This window comes from Eschrichtius robustus, chromosome X (genome assembly GCF_028021215.1).
Source record: "Eschrichtius robustus isolate mEscRob2 chromosome X, mEscRob2.pri, whole genome shotgun sequence".
NCBI lineage: Eukaryota > Metazoa > Chordata > Mammalia > Artiodactyla > Eschrichtiidae > Eschrichtius > Eschrichtius robustus.
This window is the reverse complement of record NC_090845.1, coordinates 12,567,129-12,594,059: the sequence shown is the minus strand read 5'-3', so window position 1 is coordinate 12,594,059 and position 26,931 is coordinate 12,567,129. Positions and strand designations below refer to the sequence as shown.

General features: G+C 38.6%; 2 protein-coding genes across 6 annotated transcripts in view; one reads left to right on the top strand and one right to left on the bottom strand.

The window, feature by feature from the left end:
* The window catches only part of MOSPD2 (motile sperm domain containing 2), a 62,357-nt gene extending 57,827 nt beyond the window's left edge, over window positions 1-4,530 (bottom strand). For both annotated transcript variants that reach the window (XM_068533769.1, XM_068533770.1), the window contains exons 1-2: window positions 4,421-4,530; window positions 4,192-4,261 (exon numbers count right to left, since the gene is read on the bottom strand). In XM_068533769.1, the coding sequence (XP_068389870.1) occupies window positions 4,192-4,261; window positions 4,421-4,429 (79 nt within the window). In that variant the 5' untranslated portion in view covers window positions 4,430-4,530. The remainder of the gene's footprint in view (window positions 1-4,191; window positions 4,262-4,420) is intronic.
* A 378-nt stretch (window positions 4,531-4,908) lies between these two features.
* FANCB (FA complementation group B) lies at window positions 4,909-26,596 on the top strand. 4 transcript variants are annotated; one of them, XM_068533315.1, is made up of 10 exons: window positions 4,917-4,997; window positions 5,696-5,887; window positions 11,406-12,455; window positions 15,067-15,219; window positions 16,075-16,161; window positions 21,467-21,595; window positions 23,959-24,125; window positions 24,594-25,036; window positions 25,157-25,394; window positions 26,104-26,596. In XM_068533315.1, the coding sequence occupies exons 3-10, from the start codon at window positions 11,523-11,525 to the stop codon at window positions 26,516-26,518; spliced, it is 2,565 nt and encodes an 854-aa protein (XP_068389416.1). In that variant the 5' UTR covers window positions 4,917-4,997; window positions 5,696-5,887; window positions 11,406-11,522; the 3' UTR covers window positions 26,519-26,596. The 4 variants fall into 4 exon arrangements, with proteins under 4 accessions (XP_068389415.1, XP_068389418.1, XP_068389416.1 ...); XM_068533316.1 differs by having other exon boundaries at window positions 4,923-4,997; window positions 5,740-5,887; XM_068533314.1 differs by lacking the exon at window positions 5,696-5,887 and having other exon boundaries at window positions 4,909-4,997.
* The last annotated feature ends 335 nt before the right edge of the window (window positions 26,597-26,931 follow it).

The window sequence follows — 26,931 nt, the reverse complement described above, 5'->3', positions numbered from 1 at the left end:
TTAACAGCAATGGGAGAAACCACAAAGGAATGGGTAAGTTTGAATACATTCAAAAAAGGAAAAAAGTCAAAGTGACATAAATAAGAAAAGCCCAAAGCAATTTTAAAAGCCATACTAAAGAAAAAAAAATTTTAAACTACAAATGGATGTAAACATATGAAAAGAAGTTTATTCTCATTAGTAATCAAATGCAAACAAAGAGGCATGAGTTAAATGGTCCTAAGGCTGTGCTGAGACTAACACTTTCATATGTGCTGGTGGGAATGAATCGTGGTGCAACTTGTATGGAGGAGAATTAAGCATACATATGAAGTATCTTAAAATATTCACACTCTTCAAACCAACAATTCTACTTCTACACATGACTCTTAAGGAAAAAATCTGAACTACTGTGCAAAATATTGTATTAACAAAAAACTGGAAAGAATCTAAATGTCCAAAAGGGACTACTTCAGATAAAACATAAGAAAATTCTCTTTTATTTAAAAAACTGAATATTAAGTAGTAATGTAAAACGTGGCTTACTTCGTAATATGGGGAAATAAGATCATGTCAATAAAAAAAATGCAACACAGAAAAACTACATACAGAATGATCTTTTAACTATTTTTTTTAATGTATAGAAAAAAAGGCCAGAAAAAAATGCACCCACTGTTAGAAGAGCTATCTCTGGATGATAAGCTTATAGGAGATTCTCCAGACTGTTTCTGGTATCACCCAAATTTATTTAAGTGAATTCATATACTTATAGAGTCAGAAAACAAACCTAAAATTACAAAACCCACAATCCTCTCAGTTGCTCTTAAACCTCAATAAAGTACAAATGCATCGCTTTGGTGGCCAAGGCTCTCTACACTATATTCCCACTGTTTTTAGGCAGGTGTGCTTACCCTCCTTAAGGCTCATCAAAGCGGACTTCCTATGGCTTCCCGAACAAGCCCCACACCTTCTCACTTAAGCATCTCAGCTTGGACTATTTGAGCCACCTGGATCACATTCTCTACCTAGCCGAATTCTAGCATCTTCCAAAGTTCTTGCGAAACACCACCTTTTCTAAGAAGTTTTTTCTAACTCGGTGCTAACCCAGTCACCCCCACTAGATGTGATTTTTTCCTGCTCTTTGACTCGTACAGAAATGATTTTTGCACTCATTCCTCTTGATAGAGCTGTTTTAATGACTCTGCTAGATTGCAGTAGTTCAGGAAGGGGCTCTATCCTTCTTCGGCTCTTTCTCTAATATTGACACAGCTTCCCAGAATTAAGCACATAGTAAGTATGTGAGGAACTGAATACATTATTGTCACAAGGGATTAGTCTCTTTCCTTGGCCACAAGAAGGAGGAACAGAGAAGGGAAAATGTTTCTCAGTCGAGACTCAGCATGAAATTTCTCACAGAAACAATGAGGACAGAAACAGTAGTAGTGCTACAACAATTATGGACTTAGATTTTATTCTTTTTGCAGCTACAAATCTATCCATAATTGGTAACTTAATTTCTGTGGAAACACAAACATGTTCGGAATTCCCAAGAACCTACTCCCCAAAGAGGTGTTGGAGTACAGCCAGTGTGTAAGGCGACATACTTGCAAATAATAAATATTTTCCTTTAGGAAAAACATCATGTTTGCTTAAGTCTGCCTTAAGCCTCTTCTGAAACAAAATATTGTTAACAGTAAGAGAAAGGGGAAAATGAAAGACAGAGGAAGGAGGAAAGTGGATGTTTCTCAACACCTAATTTCTAAAAAGTAAACTTGAAAGGGAGAACACAGGCAAATCAAAAAACCCTTTTCACCACTTTCCTACTCTACCTTTACCCAGTGCTGTATTTCAGGAAACAACTGAAACTTTAAGGGGAGAAAGTCTTTAAAGAATTTTTATTTTCGTTTCCAACGCAAGTCTTTAAATTAATTAAATTAATATTTGCAATGGCTATGCAGATAACTGACCCACATACATTCACACATACCCAGGTGTGACAAAACCCTCCCTATACTTAATGCCAGACAGTGCTTTACTTTGAAATAACACTGGTCTTTAGGAGACATTTTGTGAGGGCTGCTCTTTGCCAGATTTTGGTGGGGGGGGGGGGAGACGGTCAGGACAGCTCTTAATCTAGACTTGGACTCATCTTCGTATGTATGTATTTAAGCATTGCTATATTCAGTGACTATGTATTCAGAGCTAAGTATACAGAGGTGAGTCAGACCCTGCCCTCAAGGCCCACAGGCTGCCCCAGACCCACTGACATTCTACTGAAGGAAATGAACAATAAGGAAACAAATGAACAGGGAATTACAGGTTATGGTAAGAGCCGTAAAGGAGACAAGACAGGGAGGCTACTTAATAATTGGCAAAGGCCTCTCAGATACATGTAAACCAAGATGGAAAAGAAAAGAAGAACGTAGCCATGCTCACTCCCTATAAAGAGCCTTCCAGGCAGAGAGAAGTGGAAAGGTCCCGAGATGCAAACAGACTCAGTCCATCTGAAGTGCATAAAAGCAGCAGTGTGGCTGGTCATGTTATTCAAACTGTGGGTCACATTTGTAGGCTGAGATGTCAACTTTGCGGGTCATTGTATCAGGGAGTCATAGGTTTTCAGCATAAGTATTCTTTAATGAACTTTTGCTTCAGTTATGTGTGTGCATGTGTGTACTAAGTTACAACGTGTAATACGTTTCTTACTGTGGGCAGTGGTGAAATCTGTACTAAGCAAGAGGAGTAGTAACAGATGAGGATGGAGCTCATCCAGCTCGTGCATAAAAAGATTACTAGAGTGAATTCAGAAGAGCTGAGCACCAGCCCCGGCCTAGCTACTAACACTAGGGCGTTTGAGCAAATCACTTCATCTCTCTAGAGCTCACTTTCTTCACTGTAAAAATGAGAAGGTTGGACCAAGATGACCTTCAAGATCTTACCTATCGCTAAATTCCATGACTATATCCTGCTTCCTCCCTCGGGCCTAAGTAAATGACCATTAGGGAGCACTAGCTCATTAGGTCAAGTTCTGGGTTACTTCTTACAATGTTATAAACCATGTAGCTCCAAGAGTTACATTTCTACAGAAAGCAATTTTAGAATTCTCTCTTTACTGGAACCAGCTGTCTTATTAGAAATGAGATCTCTGGGCTAAAAGTGAATCAAGTGCTTTTGCAACTCTCTGGTACAAAGTTTGGAATGTGAAGAAAACTGACGGGGAGGGATGAAAAGATTTACTGACTAGGTTATTCCGAACAGATTTCTTTATCTGTTCTAGGTTATTAACTGACATACCATCTAGGGCAGTCTAAAGCTGTAGGGAACCTCCGCTCAGCACTAAAAGTCCAGATGTAGAAGCTGAACTTTCACATAACCAAAAAGACTACTGAGGAAAAATACTGAGAGCCTACGATATGCTAACCCCATGCTACACAGTTTGATATATGCCTTTTCATTTGATTCTCCTAACCTAATTATTCACATTTCACACTTATGGAATCAGGGGCTCAGAGAAGACAAGCAAGCTAGTAAGTGGCAGGATCTGGATTAGACTACTTATTCCATATTTATAATACATTATCCTGCAGGCTTCTGAAAATTACTGTAATCTTTAATTACAAAGATTAAATCATCAGTTAAATACTGGACTACTCAAGTTATCTGTGACATCTGGACACAGAACGTTCACCCAATAAGTCAATTCTGGACTCACAGGTACTTTGCTACGTACAGTGTGGGATGAAAAGATAAGAACTTGCTCCAGCACGTGGGGAGCCTGCTGGGTTGTAGGAAGTGGAATTAGGCAAAATGGCCGAGGAATTCAGATCCCCAATTAAGCACACGTGAGTAGTATCACAGCTGTTTCCAGGTTCATTTTCTCGATTGTTGCTGGTGAAAGGTCATCAGAGGAACAGTGCCACCTGAGCCGAGGGCCTAACAAGTGTCCTGCAAGTCCCATGAACTCGAGACGCTCAAAACACGTCCAACCTACGTCAACCCTTATAGGAAGCAACGGACGCATCACTTGCCCAATTGCAGCAGTGTCCTCGCCATATTACGGAAAGTAAAACCCGGGAAACGTGGAGGGCACGGCCCCTAACCCCGTGAGGATCGAAATGGTCCCTAACGCCTCCCACAGACACTCCCGCAAACACCCCAGCAAAGTTGGGGACGCTCATTGCACACCTGCCTCAACACCGAGATTGCGGTACCCACCTGTCACGTACTCAGCTTCGAACCTCCGTCGCACGTCAGAGATGAGCTTGGCTTTATTCTGGGCTTGATACTATAAGGAAGACACGAAGGGACGCTTAGACATTACGCGCACCATCCCACTTCCCCGCAGCCCAGCCCACCTGCACCTGGGCGCGCGGCCCCCGGGCCTCAGAGGCGGCTTCGGGGTCCGAGTTGGAGGGGCTCGGCAGCGGTGCGGTCCGCTCCTCACCTCGGCCATGGTCGCGGTCGTGGACGTGATTGCAGTTGCCGTCGCCACTTCCACGACTGCACTCCGACTATCTCATCACAGGCCAAGCCGGCCCGGAGGTGAAGAGGGAAGGGCGGGAGGTGGAGGCGGTCGCGTGACAATGGAAGGCGGGCAGCAGCGCCGCCACGCCGCCCAATCCGGCGCGGCCGCCTGGGAATGGAGGCGGGACCAGGCCCTCAACCTGGCTTCCCATTCACTTCCCGTTCGGACGCCGCCCCCCGACGTCTCCTGCACTGCGGACCCGCCCCCGCCAGCCGGCGGATCGCGGGCGCTTCCCTCTTCAAGCTCAGCCCGGGCTAGCTCCTCCTGCCATTCGCTTTCACAACATTCCCCGGAGGCCCCGCCTCCTCAGCCTCCCTTGGCAACCGAGTCCTGGCCGGCTAGGCAGGCTCCGCCTCCTCTGCGCTGGACGCAGCCTCCGGCCTGGGTCTCCCAAGATGCAGCGCGCGGGCGGGAGGTTTGGAGCCGCCTGGTGCTGAGCGGGTTTTCGGCGTCGGGGACGTGGCGGCCGCGGTGTGCTAGAGCCTCACACGCTGAGGTAGGGCCGGTGGCGTGTTCCCTGACCCAGCCTTCGCCGAGGGGGTGGCGACGGCGGCGCAGGGTTTTGCTCCCCTAAGTCCCTTTATTGCGGAAGAGCGCGAAGGAAGTGGGCTTCCCGGGGCCTGTGCCCACCCTTCTCTGGAAGGATAACTAGATTACTCCAAGTGCTTACTCTATTCGGGGATTATTTCGCTTGACACTTTCTTCACCTCTGCAGCATCTTTCTCACTTGGAGGGTGAAATACTTAACAGAGGATATATCTTTGACATCTTTAAAACAGGTATATAGAGTTAAAAGATGTAAAGCGTCTTACGGTTTAAGTAAGGTAGTTCTCAGCCGGGGCAATTTTGCCCCCCCGGGGGACATTTGACAATGTCTGGAGACATTTTTGGTTTTTGCAACAGAAGACTACCAAGAAATTTTAAGAACGGCCCCCATATTCCCACCAGCCGTAGTCAACCACGATGGACACTCTTTTGCCCCAAATTTTGTTTATATCTTCACTTTTTTTTATGGGGGAAAAATGAACACTGTTTAATAAGTATTTGAATACGTCCTTGAAATAGTATTTCAGATATGGCTAAAGTCTCTCTCTGGCTCCACTCGCCTACTCTGATATTCCTCTTCTCCAAAATCAACAGCCATTGGGATTTGGCATGAATCTTTGCACCTTTGCTTTTTTTGTTTTGGACCAGGCTGCCTAGGTTTGAATCCTGGCTCTGTCACTTCCTATCTGTAGGCCTTAAACTCCATGCCTCAGTTTCCCCATCTGTAGAATGGGATAATACTGCCTACAGCATAAGGACGTCATGAGGAATGAGTTAGTCCAAAGTGCTTAGAACAGTGCCTGGCATAGAGAAAGCAGTCGGGGAATACAGCCATTGCAGGTAAACAAAATATATCATGCTGTTTTATGTGTTTTGATTTTGATACATAATGTACTACGGTATACATTTTTCTTCAACTTAAATTTTTTTCATTTGACTTTTGAAGTCTAGCCACAATGATACACATCTAATTCATTCCTTTTAACTGTAGTATGATATTCCATCTGTATTTATTCATTCCCCTATTGGTGTTCATTGAAGTTTTTGCTTTTTAAAAAAAAATGCAAATAACAGCAAAGTGAACATTCTAGAGCAATGTCTTTGTGCACTATTATGTAGGATTATTTCTCTGGGTTCATATCTAGAAATGAAATTGCTGGGTATATATGCATTTCTGTTTACTGCCAAATTGCCTCCCAAAGTCTCCCTTTAATTAAGTACTTGTAATGATTTCCTAACAGATGGCTCCTCCTCCAATCTCAATTCACTCCCCCATCTTCAACACTGTCACCAGGATCTTTATTATTCAGAAGTACAATCCTGTGATTTCTATTTTTGAAATCTTTCAGTGATTTATCATTGCTTAGAGAAAGCTAGAATTCCTTAGTATGGTATCAAGAACCTTTAATTTCATCTTTCCTGATTCTCTTAGTGGATCACCATCCCCCCACATTCATCTACATTTCAGGTACACTAAGTGTTGTTGGGAAAGGGAAAGGGGAGATTGATTCTGGGCAAGCCCCAACAAATGACCTAGGTATATAGGTAGAAAAAGTTTTAACAGTGGACCCATTCTGTAGCCAAGTTAATTTACTTAGGTAAACAATGTCCTATATGTTGGAAAAATGATATCTATGGGTATTACGCTCATAAGTTTATGTTTAATATTATTAGGTGAAGTTTTTCTTTGGGAGTCTTAACTCTATCTTTTTTCCAAAGGTACGATTCCAAAGACACTTTCCATTGGTCGCAATCTATCGATTGGTTTCTTAGAGTTTTATAGCTTTCATTTGCAGGTAATATATAGTGTCTTTTAGGATCTTCCTGAACCAGACTTGTAGTTTATTTAAGAGTTCTGAAATTTATAATGCCAAATGTTATTATTAGCATTGAACAGGAACATTGTTTACTTGGTGGGAGGCCGGGAGAGAAGGGTGATAATTCGTTGCCCATCTACTATATTTAGGTTAGCATGTATTGTTTTTCTAGTATACTCACACATCTGTTTTCATTTTGTATGTAAAATAATACAGTCAACTTTGATGTGTGGTAATACAGAACAGGAAAAGCTCAAATTAACTACCTAGTATTTTGCAAATAATCTGCACCCAAATCTCCCCTCCCTCCCTCCCTCCCCCACCCTCCTCCAGAGCTGAAACAGGAGGTAAAACTTAACTGGTTTGAGTTACCTGTTTTATTCTGCAGCCACTGTTATAAGAGTACCAAGTAAAAAGTCAAGTGACTAATAGGCTGGAATACTAAGCCTGGTGTCCTGATTTGATTAATCAAGCCTTGTTTATATTGGTTTAAGAACCTCTAAATTGAACCTGGGTTTGTTTCCAGATTATTTCTATTTGAAAAAAGAACATTATCACTTATTCCATAGCCTTAAAGATTTGTCTTATGAACATATACTCAGAACTTTTACTTTTAAAAAAGATGTTGCATAGTATAAAATAAAACAGGTGTTCACAGATATGTGAATTCAGTAAGCCTTGAGATTACAGAAAGTTTGAGGAAAAAATTTATCTTTATAAGTATATTAAAGTTTCTAATTTTTAACCCTGAAGATGGTCCATTTAGAATAACTTATCTTAAAAATGTGCATGTTTTTGCAGTAGTATTTAAAAATAAAAAAATAATGACCTTTTATGTAACAGTTATGTTTTTTAAATCTATTTGAGTCTAAGTCCATGAGAAGAACTTTGCTTTTTGCCTACAGCTCATGCTAAAAGCATGTTGGGTTAGGATTATAATAGGGCTTTGAATGCCATGCCAAGCTTTTTAGCAGTGGCTTGCACCTGTTTATCTCTATGTCATTCATACGTTCAATACACTGTTTCGCATCTGTCTTTCCAGGTAGTAGTTTAGGGATCATAGATCGTAGATCTGGGCGGTGGCGGGGAGTGGCGGTAAGTGCATGCAAAGCTTTTAAATTAGGGGACAGTTACCCAGTCAAGTTTGTGTTTTAGAACAATAACTGAGGTAGCATAAATGAATGGATATATTAGAGGGGAGAGAGACTAGATTAAGGAAGACTGATTAAAGGGCTTCTTTTATCGCAACGTAAATGAGAGATGAAAGCCTGATTCGTCGTAGTGGCAGTTGGATCAGAGAATTGGAAGAAAGAAGTTTCTAAGTTAAGGAACTTGGTGATAGCATTAAAAGAATAGAATGTAAGGGGCCTGATTTTCCTAACTCACTACTTTATGAAGGTGCAACAATACATACTCCAAAGTTTTTTGAAGGGGGCGGTTCTGTAACCTTTTACTTAGTGGTCTTACCACTAAGATCCTCCTTACTCCTGTCACACTTGGGTGTTGGTGAACAAGAGCATTGTGTTGATGACACATTAGTTGTGACATTTACTATTAAAATAACAAAATCCTTTCCTGGACAGAAGGTATTTTTGGTTGTTTTTAGTATTAAGAAATCTGAACACCTTTTGAAGTGAGTAGGTAGTAAAAGACAGTGAGTTCTTAGATCTTTACCTCAGAATATATAATTTATATTTACAATATATAATGCTAAAAAAAGAATATATCATTTAGTGCTAAAAAAGGAAACTTTCTTAGAAGTCCTCTAAGAGGTCTGAGATGTCTGTGGGAAATTTGAAATAAATTAGTAGTCATACATTTTGATGTAATATAACCAATATGTGTATTTCCTTTCAAGTAAAACGTAGTTTCATAAGTAAGAGCCACACCTTTGGTTACCCTGCCTATCTTCTTTACTGATGAAGCTGAAACTACTCTGGGGTACCTATTGTCCCAGATCTTCGCATGAATTGCTTAACAACAAGCCAGGAAACTGGCTTCTGCTAGTTTGTATTATGATCTAGTATCTCCAGTTACTTCACTAATACTTCTTGAAATTCTCAAAAACAATATCGATTTGAAAAAAAACCCCCAAATGCCATAGAGGAATGTATTTGTCTGTTGCTGCATAACAAATTACTCCCAAATTGAGCAGCATAAAACAACAAACATTTATTAACTTAAAATTTCTGAGGACCAGGAATTTGGGAGCCGCTTAGCGGGGTGGTTCTGCTCAGAAAGGCTTGACTGGAGCTGGGAGATGGGATCTCTGGAAGGCTCACTCACATGGCTCTTGGCAAAAGGCCTCAGTCCCTTGCTGGCTGTTGGCAGGAAGCCACAGTTCCTTGCCATGTGTACATCTCCGCGGGGCTGCCCGAGTGTCTTAATGATACGGCAGGTGGCTTTCCCCTGTGCAAGTGAGCCAAGGAAGAGGTCACTGAGGAAACCACCATGCTCTGTCACCCAGTCTTCTGCTGTATTCTGTTGGCTGGAAGTGAGTCATAATGACCAGGCCTCACTCAAGGGGAGGAGAATTCCTTCTTGATGGAAGGAATTTCAAATAAATTTGTGAGCATATTTTATTTTATTATTATTTTTTTGGCTGCATTGGGTCTTCGTCGCTGCGCGCGGGTTTTCTCTAGTTGCTGCGAGCGGGGGCTACTCTTCGTTGCGGTGCGCGGGCTTCTCATTGCGGTGGCTTCTCTTGTTGCGGAGCACGGGCTCTAGGCGTGCGGGCTTCAGTAGTTGTGGCACATGGGCTCAGTAGTTGTGGCACACGGGCTCTAGAGCACAGGCTCAGTAGTTGTGGCACATGGGCTTAGTTGCTCCACGGCATGTGGGATCTTCCCAGACCAGGGCTTGAACCCGTGTCCCCTGCATTGGCAGGCGGATTCTTAACCACTGCACCACCAGGGAAGTCCTTCAACCGCATTCTGTTTCAAGCACAACAGGAAAACAATATTACTTCCTTGTACATGACCTAGTTTTCATTTATTTCTAAAGTACTTTATTTTCCTGGTGTAAGTGATCCACAAATAAGAGAAAAGAGAGAGTATGAGTTAGAGTGAGTGACGAGAGACATTTCAGCATTCACAGACCATTAAGTATGCAACTATTCTGATGTTTCTAAGATTAGGTACTGTATGAGCCAGAGCCGGCCATGATGATGAGAATGATAGTAGCTAGCCTTTATTAGCACTTTCTGTGTGCCAGCTTCTGTTTCAAGTGAGTTGTATTAGCTAATTCCAGCACCTTGTGGGGTAGATACTGTTACTACACCCCATTACATAGATGTGGATGTGAGGCACGAAGGGGTTAAGTAACTTGCCATAGATCACACATCTAGTAAAAGGCAGGCCCAACGTTCAGAGGGTGCTCTAAAGGTGCACGGTTCTTAGCATATGCTAAGCATTTGGTAACTGTTACAGGAGTGACTCAGCATATATAGCTACTGGATAAAGAGACATCAACATCTTTTTCTTACATGTTTTCTTACATGTGTTCAGTGGAGGGGGTGTTCCTTTGTTCTGTATTCTACTTTACTAATTCTCTCGAGTCGCCTTTCTTATAACCAGTGTTCAGAGTAAGGGAATGTGTGCCAGGACACTGTAGTGGTTAAAAGTGTAGGTTCAGGAGCCATGGGCCCCTCTTCCAAATCTAGTGCCATTGCTGATTAGCTTTGTCAGCTTGGAAGAATTTTCTAACCTTTGTTAAAATACGGTTTTCTTGTTTATAAGATGGGATAATAAGAATACTTACTTTGAAAGAGTAGTTGCGAGCTTTAAGTGAAATAATGCATGTATTGTACCTGGCGTATAATAAGCATGAATAATTGATAGCTATTATTTAATTCTTGTGTTCATTATAATAATGATACTCTATTTTAATCCTCTGTTTTATAGAGGATCCTCTATTTTATAGATCCTCTATAATCTCCATTTTCTTCTACTTTGAATGAGGATAGTGACTTCCTTAGGGTGTAAAACTGCACTGTTTTTGCAAAGTAAGATTTAGGATTTATTTCTGTTACTCTTATGGAGATTTTTTAAAGCCATGTTACAGCATCTCCTGTTTTTCTTTCTGGGCTTTCATTTTGGCCATCGAGTCCGTTCGAACTCCTTTCTCAGGGAAGCAGGAGCCCAAGCGCCTGGGCTGTGGGAGTGCTCTAATTTGAATCCTTGACTGACTGAGTTGTCATTGTAGAGGGGCTGAGGCCGAGAGGGAGAAACCAGATTTGGTCGGTAGGTTTGAGAGACAGAAGTAGAACCCTTAAGAAATTCCCTGAGCCAGAGAGAATGTGTGCAGTTCCTTACAATAGAGCACCCACACCTTTTAATAGATGCTGTTAACACATTCGGTTATCTTTTGTGGTGCGATTATTTGCAAACTGTGTTTTTTAAGGGCTGTACAGAAATAATATTTGGGATACAGTTTTTTGATAAGCGTGACATTGTTAAAATAGCATGAAGAGCTTAAAAATGTCAAAGTTTATAGTTACCTGTGTGATAGTTCTCTAACAAAAACATGTGTTTTCTTTTCAGCTCTGCCTACTGGATGGCAGTTTCCCTCATTTCATTTTTAGGTTTAGAAGCATCAACTGGAATCGATTTACATTCGAAAATTGGACTTGATACTCTGGCTTTACTAGCAAACAAGCAATGTCATCTAATGAACAAGAAAGGCTCTTCTGTTATAATGGAGAAGTCCTTGTTTTTCGTTTGTCTAAAGGAAATTTTGTAGATGAAGGGCCTACAAAAACACCTGTGTTACATGTCAGAAGAATGGTATTTGACAGAGGAACAGGAGTATTTGTTCAGAAATCCACTGGATTCTTTAGCATAAAAGAAGAATACTCTCATTTAAAAATTATGGGTTGCGACTGTGTTTCAGATTTCAGAACTGGAATTAATCTGCCTTATATTATGATACAGTGCATTAAAGAGACTAACATTTTCAGATATTTTCTACTATTTCTTCACAGTACCAATAAATTTGAAAAGCGTTTGAGTTTTAGACTACTCTATGAGTTGAAGGACAGCATAAGGGTCCTTAATGGCCCTTTAGTTTTATGGAGACATGTCCAAACATTATTTTATATCTCTTCCCAAACTGGCAAAGTTGTTACTGTGTCCATTAAGTTTTCCTCTATTGAGTGGGCAGGGGAGATTGAAAATGTAGGTATGGTTTTGTTAGGACGAAAGACATGTTACTTATCTGAGGAAGGATGTACCCCACAGCCTTCAAAATCAGATTATGCAACTTGGAATACTCAATTTTGTGTATACTCCCTTGAAAGGGGAGAAGTAATAAATGATACATACATTATCCCTCCTGCTTATACCAGTGTGATAGCATGTGTGCATGTCTGTGCAACTGAGATTGTCAACAACCAGTTAAGAATGTCTCTGATTGCTCTTACTCAAAAGAATCAGCTGATTTCATTCCAAAATGGGACTCCTAAAAGTGTGTGCCAGCTTCCATTTGGAGATCCTTGTGCAGTTCAACTTATGGATTCAGGTGGAGGAGACCTCCTTTTCGTCATATCCTTTAGGTCCAGTGATGCTTGTGCTGTTTGGGAAAAGAACTTTCAGGTATGGTACTTTTAATCATTCAGTTGGCATAGTCTTAGACCAACTAAGCATCCCTGTGCTTCATAGGATTCATCCTGGAGTCTTATTATCCAAATCAATTTTTGGTGCTGCACTAAAAAGAAAATCATATATGTTACATCGTTCTTTTTTCTTAAAATTATCTGAATATTACTTGATAAAGATTTTGCCTTGCGATTTTGAGTCATAAAACCCTTGAGTTTTTGGAAATACATAAATACATAACTACAATTATTATCTATTTATTTGTCTTTTACTATAACTTTCTAATTTTCATTAATTGGTAATAATTGGCTTTGTATTTTTACTTAGAATAAGATCATAAACCTTTCTAGAAAACTCAAATCAGTCGTTGAGCTTTTTAAAAGTTGGTCATTATCGTTTTAAACTTAAAATGAAATCTAGAGGAATTCCTTGAAAGCTGTCATTGTCCCTTTAGAGACAAATAATTGTTCTCCAGAGAAAAGTGATGTGTTAATTTTTCTAAAAACCGTTGCTTAGAGAATTTCATTATGTTACATTTTGAAACTCAGAGTTGTCCTTTGAGCAAGCATTCACATTTTATCTACATGTACTCATGTCTTTTAATGTAAGGTTGGGAAATTGCTTTAAAATACTCAATGGTATTGAGCGTTCAATAACGAGTAAGAAGGTGCAGAAAATGAAAAGGCAATTGGAGGATTGTAACGATAATATTTCTCTGACCCTGGTGTTTTGTTAACATTGCGTCCTCCTGGCTTAAGATGTTTATCAGCACATTCAGTTAAGTGATATGAAGTGTTTATAGTTTAAGATCTTCCAAAGTAGTTTTTTTAGTACATTATACAACCTTTTAAGTTCTTGTGCTGCTTTGGGAAAAAAAGCAGATACTGCTTTACTTGATGTGCCCTGTCCATTTAATTAGAAGCTCAATTAAAATGTCTATCACAGGACTTCCCTGGTGGTCCAGTGGGTAAGACTCCGTGCTCCCAATGCGGGGGGGGGGGCCCGGGTTGGATCCCTGGTCAGGGAACTAGATCCCGCGTGCTGCAACTAAAGATCCCACATGCCACAAGTAAGAAATTGTCTCTGCAAGTTTTGACAAGTATCTATGTAGCAGGCATTTCAAAATTGAGATCATTGTCAAGTATATGTGAAACAGATAGTGGTGTGTTGTAGATAGAAAGAGGCTAATATGTTCTAGAGGTGCGATGTCTGATACGGTAGCCACTAGCCCCAGGTGGCGATTCAACATTTGAAATGTGGCTGGTGTGAATTAGAACGTGCTGTCCATGTCAAATACACACCAGATTTCAAAGGCTTAGTAAAAAATGGAAATAAAATATCTCTTTAATAATTTTTATTGATTATATTGCATTGAAATAATATTTTAGATAGATTAAATAAGTTTCACCTTTTTACTGCTACTAGAGAACTTTCTTTTATTGGCTACTGGAAAATTTAAAGTTATATATGTGCCTCGCATTTGTGGCTCACGTATATTTCTTTTGGATGGCGCTATTGTAGAGCTAGAGATTGCAAGCGTGTGTGTGCATGCATGCGTGCACAGCTCTATGGTGTTTGCGTGCTGAGCACATTCTTATTACCAGTGTCTCTTCACATGGTTCATTATAGTCCATGCTATTCATGGCGGGGCAGTGGGAGGAAGGGAGGATATGAGTTTACAGCTTTCTCCCTGCAAGAGTGAAAAATCACTGCTTTGGAATTAACCTTATAGGGGAAAGATTGATATTTCATTATATAGATTGAGAGTCTTATGTTCTTGCTCTAATGCTGGCTACCCTCCACCTAGGGGAGGATGTATCCGTGCGGGATTCTAAGTGGGAGTTTCAGCTTTTCTGCCTGAGGGAGAAGGGGTTTCTGATCCCCATGGTGTTAGTTTTCTAGGGGACCAATCTGGAAGCTTTCAGCTTTATGGATCTTTACGTAGTCGTCTTCTGTTTTAAACTTGGGGTCTCACGTTCTTGTATAAACTTAAGAAATCATTTCATTAGGCTAGGATGATTCTAGGTGCCCCACTATTAGGATCCCTCCCTTTCTGTGCCCCTCATAATGACTATGTTCTGTCCTACCAGAGTTTAGGGTATTAATTAATTTCATATGGACTCTTAAACGTTATTCTGCTTTGAGAGCTCTTAAAGTGTTTGCTAGTACCGTCTAGTTACCTAATGCCACTGAATTCTTTGTTTAATTGGTTTGATTATAAATACATATCCACTAAGGCTTATGGGAGTGAGGGTCATCCTTAAATTAACCAGTTAGAGAAAGAATCTTCACTAGAATTAGTCATGAGAAGTGTTAGAATTTATAAATTATAAAATTTTAATATAGAAATCAGGAACGTGACAGTCCCTGGACAAATGTTGATAAAGAAATTTCAGTACCTTGCTGTTTATAAATTGATGACTCCTTATGTCGTCTCATCTCCCAATATCTTTATTTTAGTTTCGTTTTCAGTGTTTACCCTACCATTTTCATTGCTTGTTTGTAAGATTGAAGATGACAAATTAGAACTACGTGCAACAAAAGGCTTTAGCTTACTTCACATCTGATTTTTTTCTTTCTCTATTCCTTCTTTACCACTCTCTTTCAGGTTGCTGCTAAGTGGGAGAAAGTTAGCTCAGTACTGATAGATGACTTTCTTGGAACTGGAACTGAACAAGTACTGCTACTTTTTAAGGACCCCTTGAATTCAGATTGCCTCAGTTCCTTTAAAATAACAGACCTGGACAACTTAAACTATTCAGTAAGTTCTGTTTACTTTTTATGCATTACTTAAGAACATTTTAGAAAATTTGAGCACTTTAAAGTTTTTGACTTACCCTTTAAATATTTTTGATTTCATACTTAAAGTAAGCTTTTAGAACTTTAAAAATACATACATTGAATCTTTTAAATAGTACAGTGACTCTTCTTTCAACAAAGGTTATACAAATTGACTTTTTAAAAATATTTATTTATTTTTATACAGCAGGTTCTTATTAGTTATCTCTTTTATACATATTAGTGTAGGTGTTTTTGTTATAAATTTGGAATATAGTATATCTGGTATTCACTCAAGTGACAATAATACTGTAAATTAACTTTATCATTGCTTCTGAAAAGCACATTTTATACCAATAAACATGATAATATTGGATTAATTAAGGAACAAAATAAAGCGAAACTGCTTTACTAAAAGAAGTAACAGTTCATAATATCTTAAGATTTTGAGCATAAGGAAAATAATACTCTGGAAGTTTCAGATCTATATAAAACATCTCTGAGCCTCAGTTTTTTTTTTTTTTTCTGTTTTTTTTTTCCCGTTAGTAAAATGAGGATAATTCTTATTTTCTCTAGTTAAGGGATTTTATAAAAGCCTAGTAAGCTGATACTTTTTGAAGCAGTATACAAATGTTAGGTGGGTGGTAATAGTGGAAATAATAATTTCTTTTTTCTAGTTATGAGAAGATGAGGGGGAAAATATGTATCTTGTCTTTTATATAACAATGTGTATTGTGGCACACTGCCTTTTGGATAAACTTTCATTGTATTTTGTTAATCTTAAGAATTTTCAATTTATTTCAAAATTTCAGTTTTAGTGTATTGTTTTATTTATTAGAGTGAAACATTGGATTACAATGAAGATGACTTACTTGACAACAAAAAGAATTATTTGGTGGTTCCACCTCTGGAAAGAAGATTGAAAGTTAGTGTCTTTGTTTGGTTTTTGCTTTTGCTTTTTTGGATTAGTGCTGTTCTAAATGAAGGAAAGAACATTGAAAGAAAGGTCCTTGAAGTATAAGAAACTGGGTGATTGGGAGGGAAAAATATGGTACAGGTATCCCCTGCTTTTTGAAAGTTCGCTTTACGCCACTTTGCTTTATGCCGCTTTGCTTTATGCCGCTTTGCTTTTACGAAAGACCTACGTTAGCACCTGTTTTTGCTAACCGAAAGAAATCCAAAGAGGACTCGCTTTTATGAAAACAGGCGAAAGTGAAAATAGCACTCAGCATTTGTTTTGCAAGAAGCTGGTTACAGAGGCAGCGCGCGTCCCGAGAAGCGAGAGTGGCCCCACCAAGCTCCTTCCTGGGGACTGCGCTCGGCATCTCAGCATCCAGCCGCCATAGCTCTGACCTGTGTCTGTGAGCACCTGTGCTTTATCTCTCATTTATCTTGTGCATCCCTTAGCAAGATGTGTCCTAAGGTAATTGCTTCTTTGCTTTACATCATTTCATAATGGCTTTCAAAAGGTTTCATAGGCATGATCTACTTTTGGGTAGTGGGGAAACCTTTATTTCAAAGGATCTATTTCCTTTTTTGGTACCTCTGTAAAAGCTATTATGACATTACTTATAAATGTGTCATCTAAACATGATACCTTTTTGTCGTAAGATTATGTAAATTTAATAAGCCTTATAAGATAAAATAGAGGCTGACTTGTGAAAACACATTCTTCCTAGTTTTTAGGATCAGTATACCATAACTCTTAAAGGAGCAGCAAATATGATGAATCATGACATGCTCTAAACATGATCAGTTTACCTTCAAGTTTTCCATACAAAGCTCTCTAAAAAAGTTTTTGATTTTTTTCCAAATGTACAAAGGTAACACACATTCCCTGCAAAATACTCAGACTATGCCAAGAAATATTCAAGAGACACTAACAATTACCTATGATTCCACTACTGTGATATAGCCAATTTTAACACTTTGACTTGCATATTCTTGTTGATGTTTTTAATGAATATATGCAAGTTTACATGGAAATGTGATTATACGATGCCTGTTCTTATGTAACCTGCCTTTTTTCATTTATAAAAATTTTCCAATATACAGAAAATTCATAGACTAAAACAGTGATTATCTCTAGTCCCCATGTAGATTCAACTATTGTTATTTTATAAAAAATCACATTTGTCTCATCTGTTTCTGCTTGTGTGTGTGTGTATGTACATGTATTTGTACATTTTTGCAGAACCATTTGAAAGTTGCATATATTCTAATACTTCACTCCTATGTGTTTTAGCAGGAATCTCCTAAAAATAAAGACGTTCTCCTATGTAACCCCGATACCATTATTCACTTAGAAAGTTAGTATAATAATCTCTTAATCTTATTTACTATTCAGTTCATATTCAGGTGGCTTCAGTTGCCACAAAAGTGTTTTATATGGCTGCTTTTTTCAGGATCCAATCAGTTTACACTTGCACTTGATTATTATATGTCTCATTGGTCTTTTTATCTAGAATTATGCCCTCTCCCCCTTTTGAAAAAAGTGACACTAATGAGGAGGCCAGGCCAGTTGTCCCTCCTTTCTGATTTGTCTGTTTCCTTGTGTTGTCATTTATCTTTTTCCTTTATCCCTGGCAAACTTTTTTGGGGAAGGGCCAGATAGTAAATATTTGTACTTTGCAGGCCCTTTAAAAGTTTTTTTTGCAAGTATTTTAATATTAAAGTGAATTCAGTAAATGCTTAGTGAACACATATTAGATGTGAATGTGAACAGTAGATAAATAAAACATAATGGACATAGAACCATAAAGGAAAAGATTGATTACATTAAAAACTTTTGTGCTGCAAACAAAGTAAAATAAATAAAAAGACAAATTATATAAAAAGAAATTGGAACATATTTGACAAAGGATTAATTTTCTTAATATAAATAGGCATTCTAAAACAGTATTGTTGAGTATGTAAAGTGGTCCAACCTCCTCAGAAGGAAACTTGTTATAGCTATTAAAATGTGAATTGCACATATCTTTTTACTCTTGCAGTTTCACTTCTAGAAATCTGTTCTAAACATATACTTATACATGTAAGCAAAGCTGATTTCACAGGAACGTTTAAGTAGTATTAATAAAGTTCAATCAAAATCTAAATATCCATCATTAGGAGTATGGTAAATAAATTATGATATAACTGAACCATGGAATACTATGCAGCTGTCAGAAAGAATAAGGTACCTCTTTATACTGATTTTTAAATGATGCCAAAATAATTTAATTTATGAAAGCATGACTTTTAGAAATTCCACTTCTGGTAATATGTCACTTAATTTATTTGAATCAACTCTGATGATAAAAACAACTTAAAATGATAGGTGAAATATGTTTTTAAAATCTTCTTAAAGGCTTCAAAAAGCTGAAAATATGAGAATAAATTAGCGGGCCAAACTCTAAAGGCTGGAACCCAGGGAGACAAGCAGAACACTGATGCTACTATTGCCCTGGGAGCGTTTGTATTTAACATAAAGCAAGAGTGCCCTAGTCACCTGGCAGAAACAACATAAAATCCTCTCTAGGAATACACATTTATCCTAGTCTCTTCTGAATCTCACAAGTAATTTTTTTTTTAACATCTTTATTGGAGTATAATTGCTTTACAATGGTGTGTTAGTTTCTGCTTTATAACAAAGTGAATCAGTTATACATATGTTCCCATATCTAAATCTCACAAGTAATTTTTTAAGGAAAATGAGCCACCTACAGAATAACTAAGCACATGAAGAAACAAGGCATCATGATTAATTATTCACAGAAAATAACCATTTCTATAAACTAAAAATAAATTGAAATTAAAAAAAAAAACAACAGATGAGTTTAACAGTTGACTCAAAGAGATGTGGAGCAAATAGGCAAACTGGACTGTTAGAAAAATTATCTAGAAGGTATCAACAGAGACAAAGAAGGAAAATATGAAAGAAACAGAGAGGGAAGGCAGGGACATATGAAGGCAGGGACTAAGAGATAGCTGAGCGTCCATGTTGTTTCAAGTATCCACATGTTACCACTAGCTCTCAATGTGGCTCAAAACATTTCTGAGCGCTGGAAGGCCTTTTAGAGATGAACAAATCTACCCTCTCCGCCATTTTGCATACGAGGAAGCAGATGGAGAGCCAGAAATGTGAGGTGGCTTGCAGAGTTAGAACTAGAGTTCGGCTCACTGTTCTTTCCCCTATGCAGTTTATTTTCCAGCCACTTGTTGGAGGGGATAAGGAGAGGCCAGGACCTTGGAGACACTTGTGCATATGTACAGGAATGTTCACAGCAGCATTGTTTGTAATGCTCCACAGCTGGGTATAACCCAACTGTCCATCAGCGGGAGGAAGGAGAGGGGAACTGGTGTAGTGAGTCGATGGGGTGCTACAGAGCAGTGCAAGGCACGAGCTACAGCTACTAGCGACAAATACACGACTCGAAAAGCGATTACATACAGAACGATTCCACTTACAAAAGCTCAGAAGCACAACACACACACACACTAAACATATTCTTTAGGAGTTCATATGATGGTGGTAAAATGATGAGGACCAACAAGGAAGTTATCCTGAAAGGCCAGGGTAGTGTTGCCTCCGGCAGAGAGAGGTTCTCCATCGGGGAGGGCCCATGGGCGGCTCCTAAAGTGCTGCTTTTTTGACCTGGGTGTGGTTCCAGGGGTGTCTACTTCATCATTAGTCTATGAACTGCTTTTTTGTCTTGCACACTCTTCTGCACATATGAAAGAGATCACAATAAGAACAGGAAAGCAAGATTCGGTGTCACGCAGTGCAGTGTGCTCCTGTATTTGGTTTGGGGTAGGTTTTGTTTATGGGGAGGAGAATGAAAGCATACCTTAACATATACATGGAAAAGTTCTGGAAAGGTAAGCAATCTTTTGGCTGTGCAAATGGGATTGAGGGTCTAGGAAGGGAAGGTGAGATGTCTTTTTATGTTGTTTAAATTTGTTATCGGGCTTATTTTCATAATTTTATAACAAAACTTGTAACAACATAGAATATTTAAGTAGTCTAATGACACACGATTTATTCCTGGAGTGGGGGTCACATTGAAGAGAGCAGGGAAGAGAGACCACGGATAATTTCTGAGGGTGCCCTCATTGTCAGTCTGCCCGTGTATCCTTCTCTTCCACTCCCTGCCCCTCCAGCAGCCTCAGACTTGGCTCTCCACCCCAGACAGGTACATCTCACGGCCCCACAGTCATGAGTTACTCGACTAATGACTGATGGAACGTGAATGACGTGGAGCCCTCAGAACTAGGCTAACAGATGAAGTTTTAAAACGTTAGGTAGACACTTCACATACTTTGTGCACCGAGGGAAGATAGAATTCAGTCTTTACTCTCCAACTTCTATTCATTGATAAAAGGAAAAAGAATTTATCTGCCTTAAAATGTAATTTAAAAGAAAGGCAAATAGAGGTTGCATCTTGTTTTTTTTTCAGTCTAGAAAAACATGTTATATTAAAAGCTGGATTAATACTTAAACAGTCTCAGATATCCATCTGAAATGAAACAGCTTCTAAATGTTCAGTGACGCGACTCTTTTTAAATTTTCAGGAGTAAAATATATTTCATGAATGTTTCATCCTTAGTGCTGAAATCTATTTACCTGGTATAATAAGAGGAACGGTTTGCTGTATGCCCAGTTCAGAGCCAATTTTTACCCCCGGTAGTTAAGACTGGACCCGAGCACTGAGTTTATTTGCACAACAATTAACGTGTGACAGTTTGGGATCTGTTACATGTTACCTTTAAAATTTTGCTATGAAGGTCATATGAACAGAGGATTTCAAGCAGTATCAAATCAAAAGTAAGCATTTCTGTTCATAATGATACATCTTGCTTTTTGAAGCAGAAATTATTTCAACAAGAAAAACAGTTTTCTTGTTGGAGTAGGAGTGTTGGTAGGCCTTGCTTTTTATTAATGTTGATTGGACTTATTCATATTCATATTGATTCATTACTTAACTCAGTAGTGAAACAGATGCAAATACATTGGCATTCTCTCAATTTGATATGTAAGCTATTGTAATTATTTGCTGTGTTTATTTTCCTTTGTAATTAGAGACTCAAAATTTGTAAATAAAATAGTTTTGCTCTGAGATGTATTCTTTACTTGTCTATAGAAAAATGAATTAATAAGCAAATTTGGAGAAAATACTTACGTATTATTGGTACGTTCGGTTTCATTTGAAATTATATCTCTGGCAATGATTTTTCTTTATACTCTACAGGTTGGTTTGGTTTCTGTTCAGGAATTACAGCAGCATCTCTTGCTTAAGGAAAAAATTATTTCAAAATCTTACAAGGCTTTAATGAACCTGTTTCAAGGGAAAGATGATAGCACATCAAGTGCAGAGGAGGTAAAGTTGATCATGTGACCATTTTATCATTTTATGAATTGAAAACCTACAAGCTATTGAAGAGTTCTTTAAATTAGAATATTGGAATATATTAGAAAATGCTGCACAATGGATCAAGAAGGAAAGTGGCAGGGATTATGTAATGGTGGGCTTTTATGACATTGAAAACTATTTGGTTAAAAAGCCAATATTTTACCAATTTGCGGATTATTCTGTAGGATATTAAAATCTCAGTTATCAGGAACCTCGGGGAACAAGTCCTTTTGTTTAAACAAGGTTTAAATATTAAACTGTTTTATTTGTATAGTTTGAATAGAAATTACTCCTAAGTGAACTACAGATAACCCTTGAACAACATGGGGGTCAGGGGCGCTGACCCTACACGCAGTGAAAATCCACAAGTAACTTTACTGTGGGCCATCTGTATCCCTGGTTCCCCATCTGCAGATTCAACCAACTGGGGATCAAGTAGTACTGTAGTGTTTACTATTGAAGAAAATCCGCATGTAAGTGGACCTGCACAGTTCAAACTCCTTTTGTTCAAGGGGCAATTGTATATGTTTTCTGACTTCTTAAACAGAATATACTGAGTATTGTTTTACCTTGTATTAATGGTGACATAATTTCATCATTAATATAATTATTCTTTTAGTCTGTTGCATGGTTCATTTCTAAGGATATTTATTCCTCTACTTAATGTCCCTAAATTGCTATGCTCTTCTAGTCCTCATATCTGCTTTTTATAATTTTACTCTCGTTTCCTTTGTGGTTGACCATCGTAAGAACCTCTTCAGGTACCTTGCAGTTACTTATGCCAGTATAGTAATGTAGAAAGTGAGCAAAAACTGCTTTGACTTCATAAAAAATAGGATTTATGCACATTTGTTCCCTACAGAGAAAGATAGCATAACAGAGTTACAGATAAATCAAGAAAAGCTGGACATAGGCACACTTGAAGTTACATTTTCTTCCCTCAAGTCACTCTAGTGCCTTGCTTTGACTTCCTTTAAGATTTACTGTTCTTGTAATGCTCTTTGCCTTGTGTCTGTATTTCGGTCTTAGCCATATGATGATTTTGGCCCAAAATATTATTCCATTAACATAAAAAACAAAAGCACATCGTCTTGCATTTCTGTATTACTGTTCTCATCTCCTGGGAAACCTAATGCGAGTCCTTGTAGAAAGTCACTGTTCAAAGTCTTCCCATTTCCCTTCCCCACTTGACCCCGGTGATTTTGCTGGTGTTAGAAAAGGGGAAGAAATGTTAGAAATTAATGCATTGAAGCCACTGCGTGCAAGACACTGTTTTGGGCCCTTTACATTGTTAACTTTAAGAGCATTTCTGGCAGGTAATAAAAATTTCTGCGGGTTTCAGGTGAATAGCCTGCCTCAAATCTGACAGCTACTGGCAGAAGTGCCAGATTCCTAGGAACATGTTTCGTTCACTGTAATATAAGTGCCCATATCTTTTTTCAGTAATTACCACATAGAGGGGCAGTATAGAGTAATGGTTAATATGCAACATGGGCTCTGGAAGCAGTTGCCTCTGGTTCAGATTCCAGCTGAGTCTTGCTAACTGTGTGACCTGGGGCGAGGTACCTAACCTCCCTATGCCTCAAGTTTCCTTATCTGGAAAATGTAGATAATAGTACTACCGACCTAGGGTACTAGAGTTACTGTGATGGTTAAACAAATTGACGCATGAATGGCATTTAGAACAGTGCCTAACATATAGCAAGCATTCAGTAAGTGTTGTGTATTATTATTATCATTACTCCTCCTCCTATTTCCATTTCTATTATAAATCCATATGTGTGCGGAAATAAGTGAGTGTGGCCTGGACTTTAAAGAAGAAAATTTTAGCATCAACTCTACTAGAATTTTTTTAAAAAAAGGATAAATAAAAGAAGAAAATTTTAGCAATAATCGATCAGCTGTCCTAAGATAGTTTAATCACTGTTATTCATACAAAAGTTTCCAGTTACATTTTAGAGCTAGTCACTGCTAAAATAAAGATTGGATTGTTCTCAGCATGCCTTGAGCACGTATTGTGAGATTATTTTTCAAAATGGACTCCAGGTTTACATCCCTGCTGGCTCTGTGTTGGGTACCCAGAGCCCTGTTTACAGTCAGGCCATGCTTCTTGATCCAAGTAGATGGTTAATTGTATGTTTTATAAGTTTTATTTTAGTGAATTATATATAATCTATAGTATATTATTGATGATAATTTATTTTAAAATATGTAAGCCGTAAGGCCCAGCCAAAAGCTGGTTTACATTATTTTTTTTAGTTTTGCTGCATTTGGCAGGTTGTTTTTGTTTTTTTTTTTTGTGATCAGTTATTTAAACATTTTTCCATAAGGAATGTCTTGTCACTCTTTGTGGTGAAGAAGAAAATCCTGTCTATACCTTTGATGAAAAGTTATCAGATAATTTTCAAGATTCAGAACAGCTGGTAGAGAAGATATGGTATCGCGTAATAGAGGATAGCTTGGTTGTTGGAGTGAAAACCACATCTTCTTTGAAGGTGTAAGTAAATTCTAACATGATAACATTATCTTGATGCTCTACAACAGCACTGTCCAACAGAAATATAGTGCATGGAGGTATTTCATTCTAAATAATTACCAAAATCGACTCTTTTGAAAACTTAGTAGTTTTTTTTTTCTTGTTTAAGAGGAAAGGAGAAAAATCTACCTCAAAAATAAAGTACAGGCATTACTTTACCTTTCCTTTCTCCTAAAAAAATTACTTCCTTAAGTCCAGCATATTTATAATGTCTTTGCTTTCCTATTTCAAGAGAAGTGCTATTACAGAATCTTTAAAAATGTGTTTGGCTTTTACACTTCATTTTCTGATATATTTTACATTTGAAATGATGTTTCCTAGGAAAGGAGAGAATAAAACTTTTTGGTTGTTGTTTGTATGGCATTTAATCATCTGTTTGATTTTAAAGAATGAGCTTTTAGAGTAAACAGAGCTCTGTATTTTTTACAGGTCCCTGAATCATGTGACTTTATCGCTGTCAATGGATCAAGCCCCTAACTCCAGCTTTCCGCTCATTAAGTGTCAAAATAGGGTGATCAAGTTGAGTAGGATATCTTCCCCAGTACCAGGCTCAGTGCCATATGAAATAGGATCAGAGGTAAAAAAAATCAAGTTGAGTGTTGAGAGTGAGAAAGAGGAAGAGAAAGAGGAAAGCATTGTTTGTGTACAACCATCTGAGAAAGAGTATGTGCAGATGATTACTGCTGTAACATCTCTTTCACCACTTTTAGCATTCAGTAACTTTTGTTGCATTGTGCTGCTACAAATTAGAGAGAGAGAGAATGGTAACCATTCTGCAACTCGTTACGTTCAGTGTGGCAGACTTTTTTTAAGTCTAGAAGATCTTTCAAGTGGGAAATACCTGCTGACATTTCCAAAGAAGAAACCTATAGGTAATTTTTGTGGGTCCTTTTTAATCATATACCTAATTGAATCAGAAAATGTTAAGAATTCCCTTTATGTGATAATGGGCAGAGTTTAATGACAGCACTTGTGACATGTTTTTGCCATAGAACACGTGGAAGATCTCTTTGCGCTTCTTGCGGCCTGGCAGAGAGCTTGTTTTCAAATCATATCACCCAGCTATGCTCTGACTTCAATGAAGGTGTGGCTCTTAGAACACATGGAATGTGAAGTTATCAAAGAATTTCCAGAAATTTGCTTTTGCAAAAGGCCAGGAAGTTTCTATGGGACACTCTTCAACTGGAAACAAAGAACACCATTTGAAGGGATTTTAATAGTCTATTCCAGGTAATGCACATCAAATTGGAATTGGTCCAGGGAAGTGTGTGTGTGTGTGTGTGTGCGTGTGCGTGTGCGTGTGTGTGTGTGTGTGTGTCAACAGGGATCCCCGTGGTAGTGTTCTATACCATTGTGGGACATGTCCAGGTCATCGCCTGGTACAACATGAATGAACAGGTGGTCTCATTTAGAAACTGAAGCCGTTTTGATTTTATGTTTGTTTTTGGCTTTTTGGTGGGGCTGATTAGGGCCTAATAATGACTTTAAGATTTCCCCTTACTGCTCCCCCACAATGAAGTTTTAAAAATATAATTTTGATCGTATTACTCAGAGAAAGAACTTTAATCAGGAAGCAACCTGATTAATACTGAGTTGGTTTAGGATATGTATACGGCTGTTCCTCTGTATCCATGGAGGATTGGTTCCAGGACCCCAGTGGACACAAAAATCCACGGATGCTCGAGTCCTAGAAGACGGCGTAGTATGGTCCGCCCTCCATACCCATGGGTTCCACATCTGCAATTCAACCAACCAGGGGGCTGACTGTATTTGATTGCTACAGTCTGAATTATGTCAGTGACCACATGAATGCATTATTGGTTCTGATGATTACTAGAGAGTTTAGAAATGAATATTAATTGATTACTACAGTATGTTGTACATGACCATTTTGCACTGTCCTAAGTTGTGTAATATTGTGTTTGGTTTTTTATTCCAGGAATCAAACAGTTTTGTTCCAGTGCCTTCATAATCTCAGCAGAGTTCTCCCTATAAACAGTTTCTTCAAATATCTAAAATTAGGAAGTGAGGATTTCCTAATTGGTCATTTGGCATTAGCTTTGGAGAAGGAGTTGGTTACCTTTGGTTCTTTTTCTTCTGCCTTAGTTAAGGTTGAAAGCAACTTGGTGCAGAGTTGTGAAGCAAGCAAAGAAAAGAGTAGTGGTGGTGTGGCTGCCTTATCAGACATAGAGGAAAGCATCCATCCCTACAGAAAAGAACTTCAGAGAGAAAAGGAGCAAATGTTGGGGACGAACCTAAAAGTGAGTGGTGCCCTTTACAGAGAAAAGACTTTGAAATTAGCTGAGGTTCAGCTGAAATCAGACCTTGCTGCCCAGAAAGTGACTGATTTATAATTACAATCTCAGCTTGGTTATATTTTAGAATACTTTTCCCTGCCAGAGTGTTTTGGTCCTACTTGTTTTCATCTTACATTGTATGCCTTCTCTGTAAAAATAAAGATTGAGGCTTACTGTAGAATCTTTGGTTTTGAAGATGCACAAAATAGCATGCCTTAGAGCAGCACTTCTCACCTGGGCTCATTTTGCCTCCCAGGGGTGTTTGGCTATGTCTGGAGATATTTTTTGGTTGTCAGAAGTAGTGGCAGGTGGGGAGGGCAAGAGAGGGGTGCTATTCAGATCTAGTGGGTTGAGGTGAGGGATGTGGCTAAACTTCCTACACAGCACAGCGCAGCCCCCGACAAGGGAGGGTCCAGCCCAAATGTGAGTAATGCCCGGGGTGGAGAAATCCTGCCTTAGTGTTTCCACTT